General features: G+C 46.5%; 1 protein-coding gene across 1 annotated transcript in view; it reads left to right on the top strand.

The window, feature by feature from the left end:
* ZNF185 (zinc finger protein 185 with LIM domain) overlaps window positions 1-19,285 on the top strand; it is a 91,930-nt gene that overhangs the window by 17,757 nt on the left and 54,888 nt on the right. The window contains exons 2-8 of the mRNA XM_025213861.1: window positions 5,927-6,040; window positions 9,072-9,147; window positions 12,716-12,851; window positions 16,277-16,321; window positions 16,977-17,015; window positions 17,933-18,007; window positions 18,785-18,859. Coding sequence (XP_025069646.1) covers window positions 9,123-9,147; window positions 12,716-12,851; window positions 16,277-16,321; window positions 16,977-17,015; window positions 17,933-18,007; window positions 18,785-18,859 — 395 coding nt within the window. The 5' untranslated portion in view covers window positions 5,927-6,040; window positions 9,072-9,122. The remainder of the gene's footprint in view (window positions 1-5,926; window positions 6,041-9,071; window positions 9,148-12,715; window positions 12,852-16,276; window positions 16,322-16,976; window positions 17,016-17,932; window positions 18,008-18,784; window positions 18,860-19,285) is intronic.

Below are 19,285 nucleotides of genomic sequence, written 5' to 3'. Positions count from 1 at the left end.
CATTTAGGAAACCAGGGTAACAAATTAACAAGCTGTGACAGTTAAGAGCTTATTAACAGTTCTCTCTCCTAAATTTTTGTCCTACAAGACTGGAAAATAGGATGAAAAGGCACAGAATTGGGACCTTAGTGTTCTGTGCTGGCCTTGCTGTAAGTGTTGGTTTTAGGAGCTTAAGCCCTTCTTACCAGGGTTGTTTGTCTCATACAGATTCACAAAGACACTTCAGTGTCTCCCCAGAAAATCTTCTTTATTGCCCAAAGTCACACCAAATACATGACCTATCTCCTTCTTGTTCTTCTACTTCTCCTTGCAGCTGTCCTAAGGATACATGTCTTGAAAGGCCAGGCCCTACCTGACACCACTACAGTAAGAAGACATTTGAATATTTCCTTCCCATGACACTTTGAACAAGTTAATTCTTCTCACTCCCAACACCACTCTGAGAAAATGGGCCTCTCTACTGGTCTGTTCTAGATAAACCTGCATTTGAAAGCAAATCAGATTATCATACATTAATTCTTGCTATAGGCTCTTGCTTATTTTTTGCTACATTAGCACTTATTTCAAGGTCTTTCAGTTGACCAGTGACTGTGAGGGACAGCACTGCTGAAACCAGAAATGATGCAGTGACCTCAAAAGCCATACTGTTTCAATTTCAGGATGGTTGTAATTTTGCCTTCCAACCACACTGCAGTCACAATGTCCAATGGTACCTATCCCATCTTTCTTCTTACCAGAAGCCATTTCTGAGAGATTTTTAAAGCTCTTCTTGGATTATCTTGAGTAGCACAAGCAAATGGGGCAAAGATGTCAAGTTTTCCATACTTCCCTGAGAGAACCTCACAAGTCCCCTGGCATTGGCACCATTTGCCAGTTCTTTTCTCAGAACAGAGGCCAGTTTGCATGCTCAGTGTTTGTTCCTTGTTTAGTAGAAAGGAATTTGCTGTGGTCTTTGAAAATCAGTATGGAAAGTGACTGTAGCAATGAGATGAGATTAGATTTCAGAAGAATGTATAGGGAAGCTATAGAGAGCCAGAGACTAGGCTCATAGCACTAACCCTCATGATGCACTAGCTGGCCATCTGTAATCCCTGTAGGCATAGACAGATTGTTGTAGCATTCCAAACTCCAAGATGATTCTTCCTGAGAGGAATACTACTTTGGGGCTCAAACCATGGCCACAGAATGCAGGGGAGCTCATTCCTAAGCTTATACTTACAAAAGAGTTTCTGTGGGGATATAGTAGTAATTTCCCAAATTAAACAAACTATATTAGCAAAAATTCCTTTGCCAGTGTAACTGCATCTATGCTAAGGGTTTTACCAGTAAAAATATGTTTAAAGAAAAATCATGCCCCTCAGCAACATTACTGCACTGGCCAAAGTTTGTGCTGTAGCCGTGACCTAATTCAGAAACACTCCGTGTTGACATATCATTGATTTCCATGGGAGGAGCACTCTTCATAGAGTTCTTATTAAAGGCTAAGCACAACACATTGCATTAATAACTTGGGATTTCAAGATGATTTCATTTCTAAGTCTTTGATATTCACCTTTACAAAGTTACATACAAGGAAAATGAGTGGTGTAATGTGGAAGAGGGTGGAAGAATGAGCTGGTTTGGAGCTTTCAACATTTCTCCTTACTTTTTGACCTGTCTATCTGTTTTTGGTTTGCTTTGGTGTGTCCTGTGTATCTCTGTTCATACTTGTTTCTTCATCACAGTTATAGTTTCTGCATCTTAATCTCACAGTCTGTCAATAAGTATTATATGGTGTACCTTGCTTTTAGCAAGGCTTTTGATATGGTCTCTCACACCATTCTTCCAGGCAAGCTAAGGAAGTACAGGTTGGATGAATTTACTGTAAGGTGGATAGAAAACTGGCTGAAGCATCAGGCTCAGAGAGTAGTAATCAATGGCTCGATGTCTAGATGTCAGCCAGGGTCAAGTGGAGTGTCCCAGGGGGTCGGTCCTGGGGCCGGTTTTGTTTAATGTCTTCACCAGTGACCTGGCAGATGGCACAGAGTGCACCCTCAGTGAGTTTGCAGATGACACCAAGCTGTGGGGAGTAGTAGATACAGTGGAGAACAATGCCATGCACCAGTAAAGGTGGGGGGCTGACTGGCTGGGCAGCAGCTCTGCAGAAAAGGACCTGGGGGTTACAGTGGACAATAAGCTGAATGAGCCAACAGTGTGCCCTTGTTGCAAAGAGGGCTAACAGCATACTGGGCTGCATTGGTAGGTGTGTTGCCAGCAGATCCAGGGAAGTGATTATTCTCCTCTATTCAGCACTGGTGAGGCCACATCTGGAGTACTGTGTTCAGTGTTGGGGGGCCTCACTACAAAAAGGATGTGGACAAATTGGAGAGGGTCCAGTGGAGGGTGACAAAAATGGTGAGTGGGCTGGAGGACATGACTTATGAGGAAGGATTGGGGGATCTAGGTTTATTTAGTCTAGAGAACAGGAGACTGAATAGCAGTCTCCAACAACCTGAAGCGGGGGTTTGAAAGAGGATGGAGCTAGACTGATCTCACTGGTGGCAGATGACAGAACAAGGAGCAATGGTCTCAAGTTGCAGCAAGGGAAGTTTAGGTTAGATATTAGGAAGAATTTTCTCACTAGGAGGGTAGAAAAACAGTGGAACAGGTTACCCAGAGAGGTGGTGGTGTTGGCTACAAATGTCCAACTCGGGATCCTTAAAATTCTAGTTTATTAGGCGGATTGAAACACTGTAATCATAAACCTTGGGGCTGGTCCCCCCCCCACACACACACACACACAATAGCAGGCTACAGAGTCAGGTATACCTATCCTACAAGTGCTGGAGTCTGTCATTGAGGCTTCTTTCAGCATGGTGTTATCTTCCAGAAGGGGGTCGCCGGCTGGTCCTTCTGGCTGGACAGGTCTGGTCGAGTTGGAGATCAAGAGGGCGCCCCTGAGGGTCACTTTTCACTGCCTTTTATCTGTCCTTGGCAGACTTTGGTGACTCCCCAGTTTTCAGGTTTGCCTAATCCAGGGGTCATTGACCCTCGTGGGACTTCCCCCTCCCCCCTCGGTGGCTACTGGATGGCATCTGTCAGCCCCAAAGGTCATCCACATGTACGTGCAGGTTTGGGAGTCCATTGATGAATTTTGAATAGGGCTCTGGGAGCAGTTGATCTGGAGATACTCAGCCCAAAAGTTGGTCCCCGGCGTTGATTAACTCAGGCCAGGGCTTCTAGCCCTTGATCAGTGAGGTTTAGAGATTTCCCGGTTGTTACATTGTCTTCTATTGAGTTCTTCCCTTGGCTGATCTGCAGCTTCCAGGTGTTAATTGCTGTCTGCTGCTACAGTGTTACACATTCAATCACTGATTCACTCACTCATTCAGGGGCCAGCCTGATACAGGGAAGGGCAGTTTGATTCCTGCCCTTGTTAACATTGTTACAATGTATAACTTACTTACGAAACTAAACACATTTAGTTGAAAGTTGAAAGGTGAGGAGTATAAAATATAAGCTACAAATGCCATGGCACACAAATAGATAAAAATACCAAACTACTAGGGGAGATACAAAATGCAAAAGCAAATTTCATTTTGGGGTTGACCTGAAACAATGTGTGTTTTCTTTTTTTTTAATCTAGCCCCACAACTGAAAACTGGCACACAACCCTAATTCCAAAGCACTTCACAGACTGTGTGCATAGGAAATACTTCACTTAGGGCATTTATACACACACTTTTCTGTCCTGCGATGCACTGGAGATCTGCTGCTTTGGAGCAGACTCAATTAATTGAGTCTGCTCTGCACCCGATCTGAGGCAAACTGTGCTGCACTGTGTAGTTGCATAAGCGGTGAAAGACACGTCAGCGCGCAGAAAATGGCTGCAGTGTGCTTTTGAATTAAAGCACTTCTGATGTGTTTTAATTCAAAAGCCCGCCGCCACCATTTTTTCAGCACTGATCCACATTTCGCCACTTACATAGTTGCAAGCAAGCATCGCAGCGCCGGGCACTTGCATGTGTAAAAATGCACTTAGTGCTGAACGGAGCCTGCTCTGGTAAGAACCGCAGTCAGCTGAAGCAATAGCACCCATAGCGGGCACACCAACATGAGACATTTCCTGCAGAGCTGCCTAATTAGCTCTGCAGTAGAGTCTCAGTGCCTACACATACAGCCCTATTAGGCCACAGTAAACTAATAAACACCACAGTAGATTAGTACTTGTAATGCAGCCACAGGATAGTACTTGTGTTTATTTAGTGCACTGCAATGCACATGTAGACACTAGGCCTGTACGAACAGGGAAGTATTTGATTTAGATTTGCCCAATTCGGAGGACAGTGATTCAATTTGGTGATTTGAATCATTGTCCCCATTTGATTTGGTTGAATCAGAACTGGAGATTCAGCACTGATTTGGAGATTCTGATCTGCTGGGGAGAAGCAGGCATAGCCGAGAAGCTACAGGTTCTCCCCTCCGGGTTGGGGGGGAGTCACGGGAGAAGCCCCCATGGTTGCCCTGCCCGGCCCCATCCCCCACCTGGCCCCAGCTTCCTGGCACTTTAATTAAAAAAAAAAAAAAAAAAGCCCCTGTCCCAATGGCTGCAGCAGGGGCCGTGGGGGCTCTGGGGCCACATGGCAGAGCCCCCCCCCCACACACACAGCCCCTGCTTTCTGATTGCATCCTGGCAACTAAATACAATAATCATTTTAAAAGCCCTGCACTCACTGGCTGCAGCAGCAGCAATTGGGGCCTCTTGGGGCTCCTGGCAGAGCCCCCTGCACAGCATGGGGCAGTGGGGGGCAGCAGGGATCAAACCCCCACCTGGCACCCCCACGGCAGCTGTCCCATAGCGTGGGTGCAGTGAGGCTTGGCAGGGCACTGCATGTTGTCTGGGAGCTGGGGCAGCATGGTGCTGGGCTCTGGCTGACACATGGAGCCACCCCAGACAGAGCGCAGTGCCCTGCCGAGCCATGCTGCACCCACGCCATGGGGCAGCTGCAGCACAGGTGCCAGGTGGGGGATCGATCCCTGCTGCCTCCCACTGCCCCACGGTGTGCAGGGGACTCTGCCATGAGCCCTCAAAGGCTCTGATCCCTGCAGCCAGAGCTGGTGAGTGCAGGGCTTTTTTATAATTGCCTGGATGTTGGGGCTGGATGGGGCAGCCATTGGGATGCTGCACCCACGCCATGGGGCAGCTGCAGCACAGGTGCCAGGTGGGGGATCGATCCCTGCTGCCTCCCACTGCCCCACGGTGTGCAGGGGACTCTGCCATGAGCCCTCAAAGGCTCTGATCCCTGCAGCCAGAGCTGGTGAGTGCAGGGCTTTTTTATAATTGCCTGGATGTTGGGGCTGGATGGGGCAGCCATTGGGGCGGGGCTGGGCCAGGCGGGGAGATCAGGGAATGGGGACTATGTGGCGGGGGGTGCTCTGCCATGCAGCCTCAGAGGCCACTGCCGGCGAATATGCTTTTTTGTTTTTTTGTGGCGGGGAGAGGAAGGGGGTTGGAGATTTTTAGTCCCAGACTGCTTGGGCCAGGCAGGGGGGCCATCAGGGGCATGGCCAGGGGCAGGGGGGGAGATTGGGGAGCAGGGGCTGTGCAGGGGTGCTCTGTCAGGAGGCTCCAGAGCCCCCAGAGCCCCTGCATCTGGTGAGTGTGAGGCTTTTTTTTTTTTGTAAGTGCCAGGAGGCTGGATCTGGGCAGGGGATGGAGCTGGGCAGAGCAGCTGTGGGGGCTTCTCCCACAGCTCCCCCCCACCCAGGGAGAGGCAGGCACAGCCAGAGGAACTGCGGGAGAGAGAGCCTGCTGCTTGCCCCATTCTTCCCTGCATGGGTCCCAAGGCAGCCCTTCTTATGTCTAATCCCGCCCTTATCTTCAGGGTCAGGGCAGACTCGCTCCCTCCTGGGGTGTAACTTTTTCCATATCTCTATCTTCTTTCAGGTTCCCAGAGTGGTTACCTTCACCCCCTGGGGCTGGACTCACCAGACGAGCAGCTTCCTCAGCTCCTGTAGTGACTCTTCTCATTGGCGAAGATTCTTCCCTGGTTCTCTCCAGGTGAGTCGGAGGACTGGAGCTCTCCCTTAAGCTCCAGGGTCGGTTCCCCTCTCTGGTGATCCCACCTGCCTTCTGCTTTTCTTCCTGCCTCCCTCTCTCTCCTTCCGACCCCGGGCTGCCCTGCCGGTGTCCGTTAAGTCTCCTCTTTCCCCAGCTGGGTCCACTGTAGCAGCCCCCTATTCGCTGCCTGCTTGATGCAACTATTTTTTCTCTCTCTCTTTGGCACGGTTTCTTTCTTCTCCCTTTGGCCACACTGGTTTCTTCCCTCTGGGCTCGAGCCCCAGCAGCTGGGTTTGCCACAGCAGCCTTTCATCTGCCATGGCACCAGCCGACTCCTTTAATTTTCTGTGCCACGGCATTCTCCCCATCTGGATTCATCATGGTTCTTCTTGCGTCTTGGGGTAAGTTTTCTTCTTTTTTCTCCTTCTCCCTGTTTTTCCTGTGGCAGGGTACTTCAGTTACCCTGTCACATGCTGCTTTAGGATAAGATGCAAATATGCCCAACTGCAGTTTTTTTCAGAGGGGATTCAGACTAGCAGAGTATAATTAACCAAACCAGAATTTAGCAAAGATCCCAATGATAACATCTTAGTCTGACCAAAAATACCATGGGATGTCATAGCTTCATAGTTGTTAGATGCTGGAAGGATCTTACAGATTATCGGGTCCAGCCCCCCTGCACTTGGGCAGGAAAGACTGCTGGGATCAAATGACCCCATTTCCAGTGACCATGAGTGGCCAGGAATTTAGGGAAGGTGGAAAGGTCAGCCCAACATCTGCGTAGGTGCACCGGTTCTGTGCTGACTCACAAAAGCTTCTGGGAACATTGCTACAGAAGATTATGCTCAAAGACAACCCTTCAGCCAAAATCAGCCTATAAAGAATGTAGAGCTCTTTGGATGAAAGAGGTAATGTAGTTCTTCATCACTGAGGTGTTTAACTTACAGACTCCTGAAAGCATCTGTTAGTGTGGGTGTATGCTTATGCATGCAAGTGTCTATAGAACAAGGTAACCATAGGCTGCTTCAAGCCATATGCATGGCTGGCAGGTCATCACCAAAGGAATAAGTTGTCGTCAGTTCTTCAGAAAGTGCTGTGTTATGAAAGAATTTTGGTGTTATAACATCATTAGTATGGGTTTCCTTGGATTTTGAGTGCTTCCAGGCATATGTTCCTGGGAAACATCTTATTCCCTGTGTAGGAAGGGTAGATCTGCTATGATTAGACTGGAATTAATGGATCTGAAAATGAATCCAAGTGATTGAATTCATTCTAGACAACTTTCTCACACCAGTCCCTGAATGTATACTGTGTGGGGGAGGAACCTAAGACTGCCAAAAGGATTAATTGAAGTAGAAGGGGTAACACATTTCCCATCTTTAATTCCTGGTACTGTGTTAATACTGTATTATGCTGTTCATAAAATTGTTGCTTCCTAATATCTAACCTAGATTTCCCTTGTTGCAGTTTAAAACTATTACTTCTAGCCTTTTCTCCTATGGACACAGAGATTAGTCTATCACCATCCTTTTTGTGATAACACTTAATATATTTAAGAACTGTTTTATAAAGTCCTCCCTCAGTCATCTCTTGTCCAGGCTAAATAATCCCAGGTCTTCCCATCTTTCCTTGAAAGTCATGATTTCTTTGTGGCTCTAATAATTGTTGTAACCCTGGGCACAACACTACATGCACCCTCACCTGAATAATGGGATTCTGGGGTACCTGGTAGCCAGTAGCCCTGCCCAGCCCCCCTGGGAAGCTGCTGCAGTGCCCCTGAGCAGAGAGCCTCCCCTTACAATCAAGCACCCTCACAGACAATTCTCAAACTATTTACAAGATTTAATTATTTACAACATAACAAATAATCATTAAATAAGCACATGGATATACCGACTAGTAAACCCTCAAGAACTTATTTACACAGTCTCTCACTTGCACACTGTGTACTAGGGATCCTGCGTGCACTGCCCCTGGTGGGGTGTCTCAGGGAGCAGGACTGTCTGTGTCCCTGCACGTGGTCTGTGGATGCTCCCTGGCACTGGTATCCGTCTCCGTGCTCCTGGGGTCTCCAGGCAGCAAGCGGCCTCTGGGCGGCAAGCAGCGGCTCCTCCGCAATCCCTGCAAGACAGCCTTCCCCTGCCTTTGACCCCCTTCCCTGGCTCTGCTGAGAGCAGTGTCTGGGCTGCAGGCTGTAGCAACCCTCCTGTCCCGCACAGTCTCACAGCCCTGGCAAACACAGCCCCACCCTGGGCTTTGCCTGCCCCTGGGGCCCCTCACCCATCAGGGAAACTAGGGCAGTCCCCCACCCCCCGGCTCTGCTGTGCTCACCCAGCCACACCGGGCTGCAGTCAGGTCTAAGCAGGCTTGAGTTTCCACACAAGCAGTCCCTGCCTGATCCTGCTGCCAGCCTCCCTGGGCGGGAGAGAAGAACTGGATACTGTATCACTCCCGTTTCAGCCTCTGCTGCAGTTTCCACAGGGCACTCCCAGGGGCTCTCCGAGGGACCACTGTGTTGAGACTTTGAATCCGGTCTCCATCCTGTCCCTCAGGCCCCCCCCCCCCCCCCCTTCCTCTTGTTCTCTCCCATGGGAAAACTTTTCTCCCCTTTTATCCAAGTCTCTCAGCCAATCCCAGCTCAGGGCCCTTCCCGGGCTTTTGCTAACGGCTCTATGTCAAAACTTGGCTGGGGTTACGTCACCCCCTCCCACTTCCAACAGGGCTACTTCCAAAACAGCTTCACTTGCTTTCAGAGCCTACAGTGTCCCCTCTGGGACAAACTCTGTCTCTCTGCCAGGCAGCTCTTCCCATTCTGTTCAGGTGGGTCCATTTTTAAATGCTGCTCCATCATTCCACCAGACTCTTTCTAATTTGTCTATGCCTTCCTTGAAGTGAAGTCCCGGAAACTGGACTCAGTACTCCAGGTGAGGCCTTACCAGTGCTGAATAACACACTCCTCTGCAGCTGGATTTGAAACCATTCATAACCAGATGAACAAACTGAGTTTCTTCCCTTTTTCATTTTTTTTCAGGTGTACACATTGCTTTGAACTGGAACGAAAGTAGAAGCATAGTTGAGAGCCATGTTGTCCCTTGGTGTCAGCAAAGGTAAACTCTTTAGCTCCACATAAGCCTCTTAACAGCTCTCTGCTTCCTTCAGACTTTCTCATCATATTTGCTCAGTGACATGAATTTCAGTTTCCTCGACTGCCTGATTTATTGTTTAGTTTGTGAAACTCCATATACCCTACTCCTTACCGCTCAGATAAGCTTTATTCATTAAATATCATTGGCTAACTACAGAATTCTTTGAGTTTGATATTTCACTGAATTAGAATTCTAATGCCCACAAAGACTGAGAAAGCTGGAAAATTGGCAACCTTTCCTGATTTTTATGGTGAACAAAATAATAGTAAGTTTGTGCGTTATCTTTCCTCAAATCTTCCATTAAAACCTTTGGTTTCCTCAAAAAAAATTGGTTATAATTAGGCCTGCAATATGCTAGGGCTGCTGCCTATAACATTAACCAGTATTGTCTCATTTGCATCTTGTGCTCCCCCTGTATCAGAAAGGTCTTTGGGACAAGATATACATTATCTCCTATTTTATATGTGTACAGGACGTAGCACAATGGTGTTCTAATCTGTTATCAGAACTTCTAGGCACTACACTAATTTACATCATAAATAAGTCTGACTCTCCTTCTCTTGGATTGCCTCACTTAATGAGGGTGCAATAAACTTCTTGGTGCTATGTTTCATTCAGCAATACTATCTGCCTAGATACCAAACTGTGAGGTATCATTTTTGAAATAATGCCACATCTCACCCCCGCAGTCAAAACTTTAATGGATCCTTTAAAATGTAAGTCAAATCTTAACATATGTGATATTTACTAAATCTGTAAGCAACTTAAAACAATAGTTTTGTGAAGCGTGAAATGTCACATTCATTTTAACAACAACAACAATCAACAATCTCATTTTGAGAAGTGTTATTTTCACTTTTATAAAAGTAACACCTTTATTTTCAAGTGTCAATATTCAAGAATAAAAGTATTATTTTCTGTTTGGCATGAAGGACTTATTTACACACAAAATAACTTTGCGAGCACATCTCCCTATTGTGAGTACAGTTATACTGTTATCAAGGTAAATATTCTGATACAGTTATTCCTAAATGAAAAAAACTAAGTTATACCAATGCAAAGTATGGTTTGAGCTGTATAACTGCACCCACATTAGGGGCCCTTCTGATATGATTTTTTAAAGTAAAAAAAAAACCCCTTACCTGATGTAGTTGAGCAGCTATGCTGGACATGCATTTGCACCAGACTTTGGAAATTAAGCAGAGCTGGACCTAGCCAGTACTTAGATAGGAGATCACATTGGATTAGTTTTGGGTGCTGTAGATTTGAGGCAAGGAGTCATGGTTGAAGACTTAGGGCCAAATCCTATTTCATCTTTGTGCCTCTAAAAGCCACTTATGTAGCTGTGTTACAGATGTTTGGGGCATTAGTGTAGATTTTAGAATCTGTTTTAACTTGTATAGGTGTGCTTGCTCTGGACTAACCTATATTTAGAAGGCCCTGGGATGGCTAGGTAAACTCTGTGGTGGAAGAGGATCACTCAGGTATACACATTAACAGTGTGTAAGTCTCTGAAAGCATGGTCAGAGAAAAAACCTTGAGGAGCTTCTCGGGTGGCAAGGGTAGGGGTGGGAAGAGAAGGGGATACTGCTACCTTCTGAGTCCAATAGGTAAGGGACTGTTAAGGCCATGCTCAGGGGTTTAGGGACCCAGGTTCTAGGTCTGTGAACCCAGGGGGTTTTGAATCTGCATCTTCCACTTCCTAGCAAAATGCTTTAACTGTCAGGTGTTTTCTAGGACATCCTTCTGCTGAAACTGGCCCCCTGTGCAGCCAACAGAGTAGATATGTGGCCTGGAGAAAAGCAAGTCAAAAGGAGGGCAGCCCACTGATATGGGCACTGCACTGGAATGAGGGTCCTGGTCCCTATCCCCACTATTGCTTATCCTTTTTCTCCAATGAATATTAAATGCAATGTGTAGCAAGGCCATTGGAAGGGGTCAAAAACAAGGGTTTCTTCCCTTCAAGGGCAGCAGTCATCTCACTGAACCACAATCCTTTTAGCTTGCTCTCCTCCTAGCCCTGCATAACTTCCTGCTTGGCAGCCCAGTGGTGAACTTTAAGAGGAGGCCACTCTGGATAATGCCTAGCCTATGGCCTGGTGTTACAGCACTTAGCTGGGAAATGGGAGATGAAGGATCAGACCCTTTCGAAGTGAGGAGGAGACCTAGAACGTGGGACTCCCACTCCCTAGGCAAGTGTTCTAACCATTAGGTTATTGAGCAAAAAACGTGGGAGGATCCCCACCTCTTCTATTCTATTTTGGGCAGCATAATAAAGATGAAATGGGATTGGCTCTTGGTGCATATAAGGACATAGAAATTAAATGAATAGCGAGCCTTCATTTGGCCCCTTCATCACTGTGGAAGTGAGGGATGGGAATAAAAGAAGTGAAGATGCAATATAGATATACTACTATAAAAACTAAGAGTGGCATTCTGTTGTTTTCTGGATGTTTAGACAACCTGATTTGGTTGTCTAAACCTATGGCCATGTCCACACATGGTATGGACATTTGGTTCCCCAGGGACAACTAGCAGCGGCACATTTTGCACTGTCACTAGTTGTTCCCAGGGCACACCCATGCCACATGTGCTCTGGTGTGCGGCAGGTTACCCTGGAGGTGGTAGAGGAGGCTGGGGCCAGCACTGGGCTGGCCCCAACAACTTTACCTGGGGTCCTGGGAGCTTCCTGGGGCTGCAGCAGTGGCGATTCTTCCTCATGGAGCCTGATAGGACACCCATAGCAATTGTTTTTGGAGGCTCCATTCAGACTCAGAGCCACACTGTGCTAGGTGCTGTACATATATTTAGATAGACATGTTTCATCATATTTGTAGTTGAAGTAACAATAAGTAATCAAAAACTCACAATAAGCAGTTGAAAGGTGTCTCCTTTCCCTCTAATTCAGACCTGACACTAGACAAAGTTGACACCTAGGATGCATAAGTTTTATTTGCCCTTGATAAAGCATATCCTAAACTTGGCTCACCCCCAATCTACAGAAATATCAAGCTACTTCTGCAAATCAGAAACACATTTTTCCCCAGTCTCACACTTGCCATAGCTAGAACTACTCATAATAGATACCAGTGATGCAAAGGGAAATACTACCTTTTAAATGTTTGATCAGACTGTCACCTAAATGCTCCTGGTGTTCTGCTCTAGGAAGACAATTCATTAAAGTTCAACCCTACTCTTACAAGAGCACAAGCAAATGAGTTGTATATATTTCAGCAGAGGGTGCTATGAACTAGGATATCCAGTGTAAAGTGACACTGAAGTCCACTTTGAAGTTTGCTTCTGACTTTGCTGGCTGCCTAATGCCTTCTGCTAAAGTCTGTCTGAGTGGGTCAAACATTCCCTTATTGTTGTAAATCTATTAGAATAAGAAATGGAGTCTGATTTCTGTTTTAACTTGAACTGACTGTTGGCTGCATCGATTGAGAGTGAGATTTCTTACCCTTAATCAGCAAACTCAGTCCCTCCATCCTCCACCTCCACTAAATCATTTCCTGTTGTTTGGTATTAGATGGTGTCATTCCACCTACTGAGGAAGATCGCAGGAAGATCATCAGGCAGATGAAGGTGCGCACCACATTAAAAGGGGACAAGAGTTGGATCAACCCACAGAACTCAGATTCTGAGGATGAAAGAAAGAGTCCATTGTAAGTGGGATTACCCCTGCCAGCTTTTTGTCCCTGTCTTTCCCCTCTTCCTTCCCCCTCAAACTGAGCTGTTTTAGGACACCTCATTCCCCAAACTCACTGAAGTCCTAGACACCCCCATCTCTGTCTGGAGCTCCTTGCCATGTTACAGGGTCCTGCTGCTGGCTGTGAATTTCAGTGACATAGGCACATTACTTTTATTTACTTTTGATAAATGCACGTTGGAGGGAATGCTGTAGAAATGACTTTTCCAGGGAGCCATGGAGCCAGCAGCTCAGAGGAATTGTTAAGCTTCAGGAAACAGAACAAAATCAGCTGAACTCATGGGGCCAGATTTTGCTCTCTGGTTGTTGGGAAGGCAAAAAGGGTCTATAAAGCTGCCTTGTTTAAATAGATGCAGATTCCATTGGTGGAGAATCTCTAAAAGATATGGAACTGGCACAGCTAGCTTTGCCTTACCTTTGGCTGGCCCCAGCATCAGAGCATACAGCCACCTTTAGCTACTCACCCTTTGCATGAGGCATTGAGTGAAGCTCTGCACCATTTGCCCTGAAGGTCCAATTTACGACATTGTTTAATTAAAAACAGAAACAAATAAAAGTCATTCTTCTCCAAACAAGCCTTTCAAAAGCTAATGTTTCTATCACCTTAACACTGAGGAGCATGTGTAGAAACCTTAGCATATCAGCAAGTTGGGACCTGCCTGGTAGTCGCAGGCTGCCCAAACCTAACTCTGGCTTAGAAGTGGAGACTTTCTGATTTTCTCTCTACTCATCTCTAAAGCTACTCCTGCATCTAGAGCACCTGAGCTACCAGGAAGCGTTAGACAGCCTGATCCTGCAAGCTCAGAAGAGAACTAGATCCCTGTACCAGCTTTGTGGTCAGAGCATCTCACTGGGCACATCTACATGTGATATTAATTTGAAGTAGGCTGACTGTGCAGTAAGTCTACCCAGGATCATGTCTACAAATGCTCACTCTTGGGAGCAGATATGCTTCCAATGGGTGTGTCCAGACGAATGCGGCCATGCGGTATGTGGTGCTGCAAACACATCTGCAGCACCACATACCACACGGTCAGGTGTTCTCCATGCTGAAAGGGCACACTGCCTGTGTGTGTGCTACTCTAGCCTTTTTTTCTGTGGGTAACCAGGGGTCAAAAAAACCCATGGGAAAAAAACTGGAGCAGCGAACACATGGGTAGCACACGCCACTGAAAAGCAGAGCCAAGCCGCTTGGAGCCACACCACTGTTGCAGTCCCAGGAGGGCCTCTGGACCCCAGGTAAGGCTGCAGGGGCCTGCACAGTGCTGGCCCCAGTCTCCCCTACTATCCCCAGGCTAACTTTGTGCATGTCAAAGCATGTGTGGCACAGGTGTTCCCCTGGGAGAAGTAGCTGCAGCTCAAGGTGTGCTACTGCTACTTGTCCCCGGGGAACCAAATGTCCGTGCTCATCTGGATGTGGCCAATGGGAGCAACCTGGTACAGGGCTGCTCCCCCTGGGTGCTAGCCCAGGAGCTAGCAGGGAGCACGGGCCGGTCCCCATGCACACAGGGACAGGAGAACTTTGCCAGCTGCAGCAGCAGCAGCTGTCTCCTGGCCCTGTACATTGTTCGGGGCCTGATGTGCATGGGGCCAAGAGACAGCTACTGCTGCAGAGCTTTCATGTCCCATGCACATGGGGACAAGCCCTCTGCCCAGCAGGACTTCCCTGTGCAGCCTGGGACTGGCCAGGAACTGTCCCGTTCTGGGGCAGGTCCCAGTCAGCTCTGGGCTGCACACCAGAATGTGATAGTTCCCGGCCAGCCTTGGGGCTGAGTGGGGAACTCTCCATGCAGCCCAGAGCTGGCTGGGACCTGCCACCAAAGAGGACAGTTCCTGGCCAGTCCCAGGCTGACCAGGGAAGCAGGGAGCTCCTGAGCCCCGGTGCTGTTCAGCTCCCAACTCCTGTGGGGAACCAGGAGTTGAGCAGCACCAGGATAGCGGAGTGAGCAGAGAGCTACCCTGTCCGAGTGCTATTCAGCTCCCAATAGTGCCAGGACTGGGGGAATCCCCTGTCCCCTTTCACCCCCCTAGTGTAGGGGCTGACCAGGAGTAAATTTCTTCCCAGACATGCACTACTGTGCAGTATCTACTGCGCAGTTAGTTTACTACCTGTATTTATGGATCGTAACTAACTGTGCAGTAGACTAATTTACTGTGCCATAAATGTGTGCATGTGTAGACCCTGATGCTTTACTGTGGAGTAGATTAGTCTACTCCACAGTAAAGCATCTCACATAGACACACCTGCTGACACAGGAATCCACCTGCACCTGTGAGGTTGCAGGGTTAGGACCTATCAACATAAATATATGGGATGGGTGAGGAGCAAGAGGCCTCACCTCTTTCGATTTTTTTTGTAAATAACTCTCTCATGATGAGTTTTACTACTGCTTCCCCTACACAGCCTCATGTCAATTCTCATTATACCATGTCTCTCAGTTAGACAACAGGACTTCCCAGGCAGAGTCCTTACTTTCCTCCTAGCCTCCACAGCATCTCGCATATCAGGGATGTATAAATAATAATAGCAACATATGTGACCTCGGGAGCATGGTGCTTTGAGGGGGCATTTTCACTTCACCCTGACATGTGAGAAGCTGAAATCTACTGAAGATGAATAATGGGGAGACCAAGGATACAGTCATACCACGTGTCTGGCACTGTCAGTGATGGATCCCCCTGAGCAAACCCTACCCAAATGCTCCACCTCACGTGAGTCAAATCCAGAATGCCCGTGAAGGCACTTGCAGACATCTCTTACAGTCACTTTTGAGCATGCCACAGATTGAAGACTAGAGAGCAGCTGCAGTCTTTGAACCCAAAGACTATCAGAACTATGGCTATAAGGACCACACAGATACCTTAGTATGTACCTAGTGAGTGAGATAGGTGGAAATCTTGGTTACTTATATTGTAAGCTTTTTTTGGTTTCTGTTTGTACAAACCCTAGGACAATAGGGTTCTGGTCCATGCTGTGTGCTCAAATGTGGTACTATTATCAATAATAATAAGCCAAGATTTTCAGATGTCAACTGATTTGCACTGTCTCTGTTTATAATTGCCCAGCCTGAAGTATTTAAATGGATCTCATTTTTACAAAGTAATGGGCACCCAGCCTCTAAAAACCAGGCCTCTGCAAAGTTGGGCGCTGCAAAATTGAGATGGAAATTCCAGTCTCAAATGATGAGCCTCTTCTAAAAACCTTGGTCTAGATACTAGTGGCCTGATTCTTATGGGTCTGCTTGCTCCTTTGTTTCACACACAGCCTGATTCTAGAGTCAATAGGCTTCATTGTTTAACAAATTATGTGACTATCATGTTGTTGCATCATATTTTGGGGTTCTAACTCCAGCTGATGGTGTTTCTTTCCTGTTTCCCTAGGAAACCTAAACCACAGTCACCTTTTGCAAATGGCCATTCAGACAAGTGAGTTCTTTCTGTAAAAGATAAAACATTAACTACACTGACAGTTTCTTTCTCTTTCCTCTCCATCTGAGCATGCAGATTTGTTTAAGGGGGCACTGTCATAGCGATTTCTTCACTTCACTAATTCTAAAAAGTTCAGTTCAGGACATACTGGCCATTTCTACACATGCATTAATATGCTGTTGTTACTGTGCATTAAGTTTGGTATCTGTAAAAACAGTACTAATTCAATGTGTGGTAACCATTGCTACTGCTCAGTAAGCGCCAGCGCATGGCCTTTTTAGTGATGTTAATGCATGGTAGACTAATTCTACTGCACATTAACGCATCATGGCAAAAGCTGTGCTAATGTGCAGTAAGTATAATTAATCTAGTGTGCATTTAGCGTCCCATGTAACCATGACCAGTGTGTCCTGACACTGTTCCATAAAGAAACCATTAAGGGTTATTTCCAATCACAACTGTCAGATGTGATTCTAAGATGTATCACAGAGCGCACTTGACTGGACTTCTACTTTAGTGGCTTTGGATAGCACCGGAACTCCTTGCTGAACAGACAGCTTTGTATACTATGGCTATTTCCCTGTGAGACTGATATTGCCACTGCTGCTTTTCCTTGTCAGTTTTGATTTACTGATATCTGTTCCCTGTGCAGGTGTCCAGGTTCCAAGCCTCCCTCTGGTTACCTTATCAGGTTGGTATGCAGAGTCCTCAGTCCTCCTAGGAGAGGAAATACTTAGGCTGTAGACAAAATAGATGGAAGATTTGGGAAATATCAATATTACTTGAGCTTCTACTCTTAGATTAGGGACATGGTGGTTCCTGGCAGAGGATAGCCCCTGAGAGTAGATGTTTCAGTGCTTAATGAGAAGTTTAATGGCATCTTTCGTGATAATGGGAAATCAGATCTAATAAGCTGGGCAATAGACAATCCTAGCATTGGGGGTGTCAGAAAGGGATTCCCCTGTCCCTCTTACAGAGCATTGCATTGGCATTCAGTGACAGTGTGGGCAACATTTTCCAATGAGGAACTGTGTATTAACTCATAGTAGAAATAGTGGACCCACAGTCTCGTACAGGATCACAAATCCTGTCTTGCTCCATCTGACTTTCATGGGACTTTCATATGGGAGATGATTTTACAATGTTGACTAAAACTCTGGGATGGAAAAGCAGGGTTTTCTCCCCCCAAACTGACTCTTTCAGGGGAGCAGATCCTATTTCATCTGTGTCCATTAGCCAAAATAATAGGTGTATTTACCTCCTAACCATTATTCTACTACACCCTAAAGTGCTGGGTGAGTACTGGTACACATTAAGAGTCATAAGGTCATCATGCTTAATTAGAATGCTAGGCTGGGGAGTGTACCTTAGTCGTGGACAGAGATTATACATCCATGAGGCACTGGTGCTGATCACAGCCACTCACATAACTGCCATGGGAACAAAGTCCTGCAGTTTATAAGCTAGATTGTTTTAATGGAGAGACTAATTCAGATGTCACTTTAACATGGTCCTCTCCCCCACAGCCTAAGTGGCTTCCTCGGTCTCCCTCTAATTTTGGTTCTGTAACTGGCCGGGTAACTAACTACCATTCTCCTGTTTTGCCAGAGGAGTTTTCACCAAGACTGTTGATAAGACTCTTCCCCAGATGACTTCCCCTTCTTTTAACGGAGCACAAAAAAGGTTTGTCTGACCTGTTCTCAGTCAAGGTCTGCTTGAGCTATTATTCAACATTCACTAAGAATCAGGTTTTGATTTTGGACAGTGTATATGGGTTCCCACGGATCTTAATTAAATTCTGGAACAGGGGGATATTTAAAGGAAAAGCCTCATTTCCACCACCTCCTATAATTCACATAGGATGAAGCCTGTTAATAATCACATAGATTAGACAAAGTGAAGGAAACTGGAAACAAACCCTACAATATTTTATACAGTAAAAAACACAAAACTCTGGTCAATTGAAACTACTTGCATAATTATACTAAATTTAGCAAATTGTTGTGGATGGGGTCAAGTGATGCAAAGACAACTGAACTAACCCTGATCATTTAGAAGGGTCTCTCTTCCCAGAACAAGGTAAATTGAGTGCTTGAAAGCCACAGTGCCCCTATGAATTAATCCCTTTATTGTCCAAAAGAAAGCACTGTTAAAAGAGGTCTCTGCTGCCAGGACATTATCTGTCTTTGAAATAAGGTAGCATAATTTGATGGGTAGGGATTCCTGGGTCAAATAGGATAATTCTCAGAGGTGCTTAGATCTCAGATCTCAGCCCAGGACACCTTAAAAGACCAATGTGCTTCCATACTTTGAACACTGTTAGCTAAACTCATAGGTAGAATCCACTGGGTCACTCTTTTCTTGTGAAATGTTCTCAGGTGTGCTTGGGGGAGACATTGGCAGGAGGGTAAGAGGTCATGAGTGTCATGTTAATAGATGTTGATCTGTGTTTGTCTACAGCACTGCAGCTAAGAGTGCCAGCCTCCCCCGTGTCTCCTCCAGATTCAAGATGACAACTGAGGATTACAAGGAACTGTGAGTGTACTGAGAGGAGCAGTGCTCTCCTTATCCAAGTGCTAAACAGCTGCCTCCAGGCCATAGCTTGGCACAGTAACCTGGATGATGAAGCCACCTGTGAATAAATGCCCAGTCAGGCCAATCGTTCCATTTGCTGAACTGTTCCAGCACCCTTCATTATAAAAGAAACTGCTGCCTAGTACTTCCTCAGGGCTTGAATGAGACTTACATGGCACCTTGACCTTCTACTGGCCTTCTGCCTGAGGTGACTACCATCCCTAGCGACTCCAGCTGGGACAGTAGGCAGAGGCCCCCCACAAAAGGGAGCTTGCTCCATAGTATTGCTGGCCTTCCTGAAACCAGGAAAATGCAGAAATCCCTTAGCAGAGCCATGACAATTTCAGCCTAATTTTTTTAGATCATGGTTGGCTGTGATCCGAAGAA

This window comes from Alligator sinensis, unplaced genomic scaffold, assembly GCF_000455745.1.
Source record: "Alligator sinensis unplaced genomic scaffold, ASM45574v1 scaffold27_1, whole genome shotgun sequence".
In the NCBI taxonomy this organism is placed as follows: domain Eukaryota; kingdom Metazoa; phylum Chordata; order Crocodylia; family Alligatoridae; genus Alligator; species Alligator sinensis.
This window is presented reverse-complemented; position numbering and strand designations above follow the sequence as displayed.